The 12,226-nt window shown below is 41.0% G+C and overlaps 1 protein-coding gene across 2 annotated transcripts in view; it reads left to right on the top strand.

Moving 5' to 3' along the window:
* The window catches only part of bnc1 (basonuclin zinc finger protein 1), a 59,146-nt gene extending 49,280 nt beyond the window's left edge, over positions 1 to 9,866 (top strand). For both annotated transcript variants that reach the window (XM_062068468.1, XM_062068477.1), the window contains exons 4-5: positions 3,579 to 5,614; positions 8,124 to 9,866. In XM_062068468.1, coding sequence (XP_061924452.1) covers positions 3,579 to 5,614; positions 8,124 to 8,919 — 2,832 coding nt within the window. In that variant the 3' untranslated portion in view covers positions 8,920 to 9,866. The remainder of the gene's footprint in view (positions 1 to 3,578; positions 5,615 to 8,123) is intronic.
* Positions 9,867 to 12,226: the final 2,360 nt, after the last annotated feature.

The following is a 12,226-nucleotide window of genomic DNA, read 5'->3' as shown; positions in this document are numbered from 1 at the left end:
GTAGCAGGGGTATATATTGTAGCCCGGAAGAGTTAGGGATGCAAGGGATTCTGGGTATTTGTTTTGTTGTGTTTATGTTGTGTTACGGTGCAGCTGTTCTCCCGAAATGTGTTTGTCATTCTTGTTTGGTGTGGGTTCACAGTGTGGCACATATCTGTAACAGTGTTAAAGTTGTTAATACGGCCAGCCTCAGTGTGATCTGTATGGCTTTTGATCAAGTATGTCTTGCAGTCACTTTCGTGTGTATGCAGAAGCCGCATACAACATGTGACTGGGCCGGCACGCTGTTCGAATGGTGAAAAAGCGGACGCTTGTAGAAGACGCTAAAGGCAGTGCCATCATGGTACGCCCTTAATATTGTTGTCCAGGTGAAAGGGACGGCGTGGCGAAGTTGGTAGAGTGGCTGTGCCAGCAATCGGAGTGTTGCTGGTTACTGGGGTTCAATTCCCACCTTCTACCTTCCTAGTCACGTCCGTTGTGTCCTTGGGCAAGACACTTCACCCTTTGCCTCTGATGGCTGCTGGTTAGCGCCTTGCATGGCAGCTCCCGCCATCAGTGTGTGAATGTGTGTGTGAATGGGTAAATGTGGAAATACTGTCAAAGCGCTTTGAGTACCTTGAAGGTAGAAAAGCGCTATACAAGTATAACCCATTTATAATCATTTAAAATCGGGAGAAATTCGGGAGAATGGTTGCCCCGGGAGATTTTCGGGAGGGGCACTGAAATTCGGGAGTCTCTCTGAAAAATCGGGAGGGTTGGCAAGTATGATCATTCTTCACACCTGGTGGTGGTAAGCTACTTTCGTAGCCACAGCTGCCCTGGGGTAGACTGATGGAAGCTAGGCTGCCAGTTTGCGACTACGGCCCCTCCGGCCACCACCTATCATTCATTCATCATTCATTCACCAGTGTAAGCAGCACCGGGGGCAAGGGTGAAGTGTCCTGCCCAAGGACACAACGGAAGCAATTTGGATGTCAAGAGGCGGGGAGCGAACCTGCAACCCTCAGGTTTCTGGCACCGCCGCTCTACCCACTACGCCATAGCGCCCTGAAAAAATATACAGAAACCACACCAAAATCACATAGAAGGCATAGACCAAAAGAGGAATATTAAAACTTATTTTATTTAATTACTTTGTTTTTGAACATCTTCATGGTTAAGCCTGTTTTGAAGTATGCATTTTTTGCATCTTGAGCACATACAGTGCACCTTCACCAGTAAAAAAAGGGGAAAAAAGTGATGTCACTGTAGGTGCACTGCACACCTGCCGCTATAATGCCCATCCAAAGTGATATATGTCTCCTGCTTGTTTGAAAACATAGCATAACGCCACATTTAGGAGCATGATAAAATGAATGTGATGTAAATACGAGTGTCTCCGTGGTGATGCCCCTTGTAATACACGCAAAATCCTCATTAGGCGGTTTGCACCACTATTCAATTGCACACACAGTGTTGGTAGATCGCACGCAACAGGCCCACTAATAGTACATGCTATTTTATTAATATTTTATTGCATACGCTGTTTAGCCCGAGGTATTTACAAACCCCGTTTCCATATGAGTTGGGAAATTGTGTTAGATGAAAAAAATATAAACGGAATACAATGATTTGCAAATAATTTTCAACCCATATTCAGTTGAATATGCTACAAAGACAACATATTTGATGTTCAAACTGATACTTTTTTTTTTTTTTTGGCAAATAATCATTAACTTTAGAATTTATGCCAGCAACACGAGACAAAGAAGTTGGGAAAGGTGGCAATAAATACTGATAAAGTTGAGGAATGCTCATCAAACACTTATTTGGACCATCCCACAGGTGAACAGGCAAATTGGGAACAGGTGGGTGCCATGATTGGGTATAAAAGTAGATTCCATGAAATGCTCAGTCATTCACGAACAAGGATGGGGCGAGGGTCACCACTTTTTCAACAAATGCGTGATCAAATTGTGGAACAGTTTAAGAAAAACCTTTCTCAACCAGCTATTGCAAGGAATTTAGGGATTTCACCATCTACGGTCCGTAATATCATCAAAGGGTTCAGAGAATCTGGAGAAATCACTGCACGTAAGGAGCTAAGCCCGTGACTTTCGATCCCTCAGGCTGTACTGCATCAACAAGCGACATCAGTGTGTAAAGGATATCACCACATGGGCTCAGGAACACTTCAGAAACCCACTGTCAGTAACTACAGTTGGTCACTACATCTGTATGTGCAAGTTAAAACTCTCCTATGCAAGGCGAAAACCGTTTATCAACAACACCCAGAAACACCGTCGGCTTCGCTGGGCCTGAGCTCATCTAAGATGGACTAATACAAAGTGCAAAAGTGTTCTGTGGTCTGATGAGTCCACATTTCAAATTGTTTTTGGAAACTGCGGACGTCGTGTCCTCCGGACCAAAGAGGAAAAGAACCATCCGGATTGTTATAGGCGCAAAGTAGAAAAGCCAGCATCTGTGATGGTATGGGGGTGTATTAGTGCCCAAGACATGGGTAACTTACACATCTGTGAAGGCGCCATTAATGCTGAAAGGTACATACAGGTTTTGGAGCAACATATGTTGCCATCCAAGCAACGTTACCATGGACGCCCCTGCTTATTTCAGCAAGACAATGCCAAGCCACGTGTTACATCAACGTGGCTTCATAGTAAAAGAGTGAGGGTACTAGACTGGCCTGCCTGTAGTCCAGACCTGTCTCCCATTGAAAATGTGTGGCGCATTATGAAGCCTAAAATACCACAACGGAGACCCCCGGACTGTTGAACAACTTAAGCTGTACATCAAGCAAGAATGGGAAAAAGTTCCACCTGAGAAGCTTAAAAGATGTGTCTCCTCAGTTCCCAAACATTTACTGAGTGTTGTTAAAAGGAAAGGCCATGTAACACAGTGGTGAACATGCCCTTTCCCAACTACTTTGGCACGTGTTGCAGCCATTAAATTCTAAGTTAATTATTATTAGCAAAAAAAAATAAAGTTTATGAGTTTGAACATCAAATATCTTGTCTTTGTAGTGCATTCAATTGAATATGGGTTGAAATGGATTTGCAAATCATTGTATTCCGTTTATATTTACATCTAACACAATTTCACAACTCATATGGAAACGGGGTTTGTACATTTTAGTAAATCAAGCCCCAAGTGTTATAACAGTAGACTTTTACAACAGAATATTTTTTTCAAGCTCTTGCTTCTCCTTGTCACTATTGCTATTCATGACTCCTGCTTGCCTAACACTGGGCTTCAATGTATTTGTTTACCGAGTAGACACGAGACATAAACACTTCCTATTCCACACTTAATGTGTACTGTGTTGGAAATCAGCACATCTTTGTACTGAACTGAGGGTTATGTACCATAAAATGGGATTAAGAATATGTGTACTGTTACACGTGTCTTTCATCCGATTCCTTTATTTAACACTGCATCTTCTAGCCTTATTAAATGTGTATTAGTGACCCAAAATACAACACTACAGTAATGTTGAAATTGTGTCTTTCTTCCCTCTTCCTCCGTTCCATCCCTCTATTCCACCTGGTTGTTTTTCCCATTCCCCACTGATCTGTCAATAGGATGTGGCGGGGAAAGTGTTGGATCGTTGGGCCATCATGACATTTGAGGAGGAGATTGCTACCTTGCAGCAGTTCCTGCGGTTTGGTGAAACAAAGTCCATAGTGGAGCTCATGGCTCTGCAAGACAAGGAGGGACAATCAGTGTTAGTTCCCAGCACTCGCACCAACTCAGATATCCGGACTTTCATTGAGCGTAACACCCCTTGCACGGCCGCCAACTTGTCTCCAAACAAAGCAGAGAAGCTGAGCAGCAGCAGCGTGCACCACTTTGAGAACTTCATAAACAGCATGGCCTTCATGCTGCCTTTCCAGCTTTTAGGCTCTGTTCCAGCTCCAATGCTTGGCTCACGCCCGCAGCTTCACCAACAACACCGACAGTCTTTTCGAAGGTTGGTCCAGCCTCAGAGCGAGAGGCAAGATCATCAAAAGCCAGACTGTGCACTAACGGAGAACCACCTTCATATTCCCCTTCCTATGGAAAACAGCCATGTATGTTCCAGATCTGTGATATTCCCTGAGGATTTGGACCAAGGTGGAGACAAACCACTGGACAGTCTTTCATCTACTACAAAGATTGAGGCAGAAGATTTCTCTAACAGTGACAACTACTCTGATGGACCCCTTACACCTTGCACACCCTCCATGAGCTCTGATGTGACACAAATGTCCCCTGAGGTGACGCAGCGCAACGGGAACAGTGGGGGGGTGAACTCTGTAGGAAATGGGGTTGTAGGATCTCTAAAAAAGGGCCGTGTGTATTGCAATGCCTGTGAGAAGACCTTCTACGACAAAGGCACATTGAAAATCCATTACAATGCAGTGCACTTAAAGATTAAGCACAAGTGTACAATAGAAGGATGTAACATGGTGTTCAGCTCACTGCGCAGTCGCAACCGCCACAGTGCAAACCCTAACCCGCGACTTCACATGCCCATGAATCGTAACAACAGGGACAAAGACTTACGAGGCAACTTGTCTGCCGATGAGGGCTCTCCAAGGGAGAGCAAGCCCGAATATGGCTCACCCATCCCGATCTGTTCTGCTGAAAGTCACAAGTCGGTTCCAAGCTACATGGTCAGTCAAGTGGACACATGCCCTAAGATTCACACCAGCTCATTCCCCAGCATAGGCCAGAGTGGCATTCTCTTCCCCAATTTGAAGACAGTACAGCCAGTCCTGCCTTTCTATCGTAGTCTTGTCACACCAGCAGAGCTGGCTAACACCCCAGGCACTCTCCCGTCACTCCCTCTCTTGCCGTCCTCTGTGTCTGTCAAACCTACCACTCTTCCTGACATCTGCAACGCCGAACCAATACCAAAGAAAAAGTCTCGAAAGTCAAGCATGCCAATAAAGATAGAGAAGGAGATGATGGAGCGAGATGAGCAGATGGATAAGGGTGGTAACGTTGAGGAGAACTTTCCTTTACTAAACAGAGGTCAGGAAGAATGTGATGGTCACCAAGCAGAAGGACAAATGTGCTTTGATGAGCACAAAGGGAATAGGGTGTATTTTGGGGATGAGGGAGAAAGACAAAGTAGAAGGCCTTTGTTGGAGCAGAACTTAGAGATGACAAAGGAAGAGATTGAGGAGGACACAAGAGGACAAATAGTGGAAGAGTGCAACAACAGCTCAATGTCCCCTTTCAAAACTAGGTTTAACAAGACTCTCCGAGGCAACCAGGAACTCAACCCTAGTGAGGAAAGTAATGGCAGAGAGTTTAAGAACTCCTTGCCTGAAGAAGACTATAGTCCAGAGCTCAAGTGGAGTGAGCAAAGGCTGACAAATGGGAGTGCTCTGCCAATCTCAGTCCACCACAAGGGTGGATCTAAAGACTCTTTAGATAACCACTGTGACTCGGGTTTGTCTGACCTTGAGTCAAATGCTGACCAAATTCACCACTGTGAAATATGCGCTATGGCCTTTAATAACCCCCAGAGTGTCAAGATGCATTACCAAAATGTGCACCTCAAGGAGATGCACGTGTGCGCACTGGATGGTTGCACTGCAACCTTCACCTCACGCCGGAGCAGAGACAGGTGAGACCATTTCAAGGTTTTGCAGAATAATTTAAATAAATAAATAAATAATTTGTGAATTAGCCTTTAGTTAGGTAATTATGATTATAATTAAACACATGACAAATGTTTTATGCAACTGAAAATGTTTCATAACTAAATAGAAAAATATCAAACAATGTAACAGCATGAAAATAATAAAACAGTTCCACAAAACTGTAGTTCTTAGTAGTCCAGACTAACAAATGTAGAAAAAAATCCAAATCAAATCCAAATTAAAATTAAATATCATCGGCTGCCCCAGTGCTGACTCTTGGCTCTCTCCGGCAGAACAGGAAGGGGAGGACACAAGTGTGACTGAGTGAGCTGCAGAGAGAGAGAAAGGTGTGCTGTTGGCACAGATAGGGGAAATACGAACTCTGAAGAAAATCTATTCATTTGTTGGAAATATTTTGTTGAGATCTGCAACAAAAGTATTGATCAAATTAGTATGAATTTGATACCAATATTCACATTGGTATTGATACTATCAAAATTTGGATTGATACGCCCACTTCTACAATTTAGCGTGTCTGTCTTCATGCAGTATTTATACATATTATATATGCTGATTGCCAGAACCCACAATACTGCGCCCGAATTGTGAGCTCTCAAACCTGAAACTGTTTGATACGGCTGTTTTTGTGTCTAAATTTCCACGTTTGGAAGGTACGTGAATATTGGCAGTAACGTATAAACAGTTGTAAGAAGGAGGCAATTGCGCTGCAACGACAGACGATGGAGAAGAAATATTTCGTGCATGTTAACATATTTGGACTGGCAGAAATAAAAAATATTAGACATAACGTCTTCAGCAATGCCATGTTATAGCTGCTGGATGACTTAAAAGGCTAATTTGTAGCCAGAAGACACCAAAACAAATTAAATTAATTTGTTTTGGTGTCTGCTGGTATTTTAATAAACTTTTTTTATGGCTTTAATTTTTTTGTACAGGGAATATTTTTTTAATATACATCCTATATAAAAAAATTATTGCAACATGCAATTTTTTACAAGTGCATCATTTCAGCGCACCATTGCAGTCTCCCAGAGCGAGAGTGCTAAAAATTGGGTCTGTTGTCCAGATCGCGCTTCTATATTGTCTAGATAAGGTGGCACACATTATAGTTGTGTGTTGCATGTTCCACAACATAACAAACCACTACATTTTGGAGCAACTGGTAGTATGTGCAAAATCCTTGCATTTAGTCTTAAAAGATCACCCACTAATAGTACCTGCAATTTTATAATTTGCGCACACAATTTAGCACTTGTTATTTATATCTTAGTCGATTAGATCTTCATACTTTGTTTCAGTTAGCATTCACAGTTGTATTTCTGTCAGCAGACCAAATAATGCATGAAGTCACATTTCGATTGGACCATGTATTTGACGTGTAGACTGTGTGATGAAAAACACGCATCCCAAACCACATGACCTCTTCTGGGTCACATACACTCGTAGGACTTTTGTTTCTATGGTGGAAATTTTACTAGCTGAGGTTTTAGTAATGAAAAAAAATCTAATTGTTTTTAAATCGGTCCCGAAGTTCCTCCGTTTTACACACAGAGTGCTGCAAACGTATAATAACAACCTTTGTATGTTTAATTACTCTGTAATTACAGTGTTGGGTTTTACCTTCGCCTGGTTTTGCTTGCAGTTGGTGACATTATATATATTGTTTTGGTGTGTTGGTGCAGTTGGTGTTCACACTTGCTTAACTCAGCACTAGAGTCCCTTTGTGAGTGGCTTGTTTGATGTTTTACATCTTTACAAAATGTATATCCTCTTCGTAAAGAATAATTGGGTATAATTGCACCATAAAAACAAAAACCCTACAGTGTATGTGACCCATAAACCGCGATGTTGTTTTGAATGCGTAAGTCGCAAGTTAAATATATGTGATCCAATCAAGGTGCAACCTCTAGCATATACCTAATTGAGCCCATCCATCCATCCATTTTTTTACCACTTAGGCGCTGGAGCCTATCTCAGCTACCTAATTGAGCAATATTTCCAATTGTCAACAAAAATATTTAGTAGGGGTGTCCCGATCTGTTTTTTTATATAAAAGTCTGACATCAGCAAAAAATGAGATTATATCAGCTTGCATCTAAAATCTCTGACATAAGCTTTTATACACGCACTCCTGCAAATTTTGGAAAGCTGTTCCAAAACTCCTACACTGTCTTTGTCTCCACATATTTGTTGTGCATGCACAAACTGACGGATGTTCCAGTGGATGCTTTCCATACTTAGATTCTGAGTGCATGATTTGGTTTCAATAAACCACTTTTTTGAGGAGTAGCCATGTTTTTAGGGGTTTACTTAACAGAACCGATTTCATCCACAAGGACCCCAAAAAACTTTGATAAGCACTGATCTTGTGAACATATCTCATCAATTAATCTTGGTAATACATCTTTTCAACTGTAAGGAGATTTTGTGGGCATGATAACATTTCATGAACTACATTTTTTTTCTCCGCAGACATAGTGCCAATTTGAATCTTCACCAGAAGCTGATGACCAAAGATCCCGTCTACGTCAGCAACAACCTCTACCCGACATCATTCCACAGCAGAGAGAGCAACTCTGATGCTAGTCTAGACGACTGCCAGGACCAGTGTGACAGGAATCTCGCCTCTGTGATCTGCAGGGGGAAAAATCGCATGGGCTTGGTCTACCCCATGAGCAAAACGCCCACAGCACAAGAAAGCAGTGATACATCTCCCAAAGGAGACACACAGGGATTAAGAGGGGGTGGCGATGGGACAGTGCTGGACCTGAGCACCTCCTCCTCTGCCCCACCTCATTGCAGCAGCAGTGCTCCATCCTACTGGGACTCGGATGGAGTTGCTAGTGAGGACGAAGAGGCGGTTGAAGAGGATGCAGAGGCACTTCCTATGGAGGACAGTGACCTCTCATCCCATCACAGCTCTGATGGGATCAGTGTGGAGAGGCCTGTGGGGGAGCAGCCATCACGTGGGGGAGAGAAGAGCACAGTTTTTGGTGGGGAAGTACAGATGGGGCTCCAGGGAGGGAGGAGTGCGTCTCCAATAACCTGCCAAATGTGCCAAAAGGTCTACAGCAACAAGGGGACATTCAGGGCCCACTACAAGACAGTCCATCTCAGGTTGCTTCACAAATGTAAAGTCCCCGGGTGCGACACTACATTTTCTTCAGTACGAAGCAGAAACAGGCATAGTCAGAACCCCAACCTCCACCGGAACCTGCTTGTTAGCGCCGGGGCCGCAGCGGACCAGCAACAGGCAGATTTCATTTAGTCTACATTTAGAGCACCTAAATGAGCACTTTTTCAATTCCATATTTGAGTCAAGAGTACGAGTACAATCGTCAGTGTACAAAGAAGTGAAAGAGACACGTGTCAGTGAATGAACTGCAAGTATAGATGTTGGACTGTCTTGTATTTGCTTTGCCTTATGCTTCACATATTTCGATTCACATTGTCCATCCTTTGTTGTTGTCGTCGTTTTAATGTTCCAAAGGTGTGACTAATCAATCAAGACCAATCTGTGAAGAAACTTGAATGTGTGTCATGTGCTTCATTTTGTCCACATCCAATGTTGCTCTGTTCTGTGCTTAGCTTGACTAGTAACTTAAGAACTTGTAAGATGTTTTGTGATCTAGATTGTTCTTTGTGTTTGCTTTCCTAATTGATACATCTTGCAAATGTTCACCAAAGACGTTGAGACTACTTGGAGAGGATAAAGACCTCATCATATGAGCAGTGTTGCCAACTCAGCAACATTGTCACGCGATAATGCAAATTTTGGTTTGGGTCTGACACCAAATAAAGAGGGACAGTATTGCCGATAACCATATTGTTTGTTGATCATGATGACATTCCGAATACAAAACAGGACAACACTTTTAGGCAAACAAAAAAAGTATTTATCTTTCTTTTTATAGTTGTATTTTATTATTTATAAACAATGTAACAATTACAAAAATGACAACTATTCACTTTTATTAAATATAATTGTTCGGAGCAAAATAAAGTCTACAGTGCAAAATATGTCAAGAAAAGCTTAATTTTGCAAAGCCCTGCTGTGTCCAACCACCTATTCCCTGACTTTAGAAACAATAAATGACAATGTATTTACAATATATAAATACAGTGTTTACCATACACACATGGATTCCATTCTATTTATTTGTGGCGGGCCATCACAAACAAATTTGTAGTGCAACATTCAGATTTGCAGCTACAAACACATTGTATATATTTTAAAAGGACTGTCTGTTGAAGCTCCATACAGTAAGTGGCAATATGCATTGTAACACATTCTCAACACAGCTCATATGCACCTGCTCTGCCAGTGAATTAAAAGACATAGCGAAAGACTTCAATGTTGTTTTTTTATTTTTTTTGTATAATATTTACAAATTTTTGACTTTGTTATTGTATTTAGCGAATATTTAGATCCCTCCAGATCACAGGTGTCAAACTCAAGGCCCGGGGGCCAAATGTGGCCTGCCACTTCATTTTATTTGGCCCACCAAAGGCTGGAAATAATGTGCATCAAAGTATTTTGTGGGTAAATATATTTGTTCTTTTAATTTTGAGGGAAAGAAATCACTGCATGTTAGATTTGGGAATCTTTGGCCACCTCACAATTTGATTTGATTCTGATTCTTTGGGTGAAAATGTTATCCAGTAACGATTCTCTATTAAACACAATTCTCATATCATATTATTTGGTATATAAATTACAAGACAGCATTTTTAAAACAGGTTACTGGTTGAAAAAACTCCTCTTGGCTGCTGATGTACGACTTATATGCACAGTGCTTGCTTAAAAAAAAGTCTTTTTAACAATGTATTTTTAATAGTATATTTACAAAAACCATATAATCTTAATCTAATAAAAGAAAATAGAGCAACTCCAACCCAATCCCAGTTTTAAAACACTGTGCATTGAATTTTACAAAGCTAATGAGAAAAGCAAAACAAAAACTTGATGAACACAATACCAAATGAAGAAAAAACGCAAATGTATACATGCAACAGTATCAATAATAATAATATTAATTATATAGTTGTTTCATGTTTTTAATCCAAAATGTGATTATTTTTTTTTTAAAAATGTGGCAAATAAATAAATCGAATCGTTACACCGCCTATATATATGTACATATATATATATATATATATATACACACACACAAACACACACACACACACATCTTTTTACAATATATATACACGTTGTGAATAGTATGATGAATATAAGTAAATGATGCCATATCATATTTGATAAATGATCTATTTTCATGACCACATGATTAGTACAAAATTGTCTGCAAGTGGTGAAAAAGTAATTCACAATCAAAAAATTTAAAATATAAAAATATTGAGCTGCACAACCTTAAGGGGGTCTCTACAATTTAAGGGACCACTTGCCCATTCATTCATTTTCTACCACTTATCCTCTTCAGGCTACTGGTAGTTGAGCCTATCCCAATAATTCCATGTGTTGCTAATAGCAAGCATTATGGGACTAATAACAAAACAATAAACAGTGGATTATTCCCGCTCTCAGGGTGGTGCCTGTGATGTTTCTACTGCTTATTCTGTTCAGACTCACAAGGAGCTGCAGTCTATCCCAGATCACTTCGGCCAAAATACGGACTACACTTTGGAATAGTCGCAATCCATCCCAGGACACCCATAGAGGCATACAAGCATTCATATGCATCTTACTGTTTAGATAACAAAGCGTTTCATTTTTATAAGGCCCAATTTCACTGCTTGTTCTGTGTGCTGCCAGATGGGAAATATGGCGGTCAGTAAAGTTTCCTACAAGTACCATTATCATTGGAGAACTAGAGGATGAGAAATAGCTACACATGTTACACACACAAAATGTTGGAAGACACAAAGAGCCATGCTAACTACTCAGCTTGAGCTCTTGAACTCAAACAGGGGTGGCAATGATACCATGTATATCATAAGTATATGGTCAATACTGCAATGACTGGGTTGATATTTTTAGGGCTGTCAAATTTAACGAGTTACCGCTTGTGAATAGACACAAAACATTATTGTGTTAATCATGCCATGTGAGTGTCCCAATTCTCCAAGGCAAATTTATTGTGTGTCAAACATACTTGGCCAATAAAACTGATTCTTATTCTAATGTATCGCACAGATTAATCACCCAATTATTTTTTGACCCCACATGCTCGACTTCAACCCAAAAAGCTGCACAGGTTGTTATACGGTCAGTGATCAGGTCAAAGCATACGCCAGTGCAAAGGTGAGTGAGAAAGCCCTGTGAAAAATGTTGCTTCAAAATGCACCCTAATGGTACTTTAGATCAGTGTTTTTCAACCTTTTTTGAGCCAAGGCACATTTTTTGCGCTGAAAAAATGCAGAGGCACACCACCAGCAGAAATCGTTAAAAAAATAAACGCAGTTGACAGTAAAAAGTCGTCGTCGCAATTGTTGGGTATGACTTTAAACCATAACCAAGCATGCATCAATATAGCTCTTGTCTCAAAGTAGGTGTACTGTCACCAACTGTCACATCACACCCTAACTTATTTGGACTTTTTTGCTGTTTTCCT

Source organism: Entelurus aequoreus, linkage group LG02, assembly GCF_033978785.1.
Source record: "Entelurus aequoreus isolate RoL-2023_Sb linkage group LG02, RoL_Eaeq_v1.1, whole genome shotgun sequence".
NCBI lineage: Eukaryota > Metazoa > Chordata > Actinopteri > Syngnathiformes > Syngnathidae > Entelurus > Entelurus aequoreus.
Note: the sequence above shows the minus strand (reverse complement) of the source record. Positions and strands in the feature narration are given on the sequence as shown.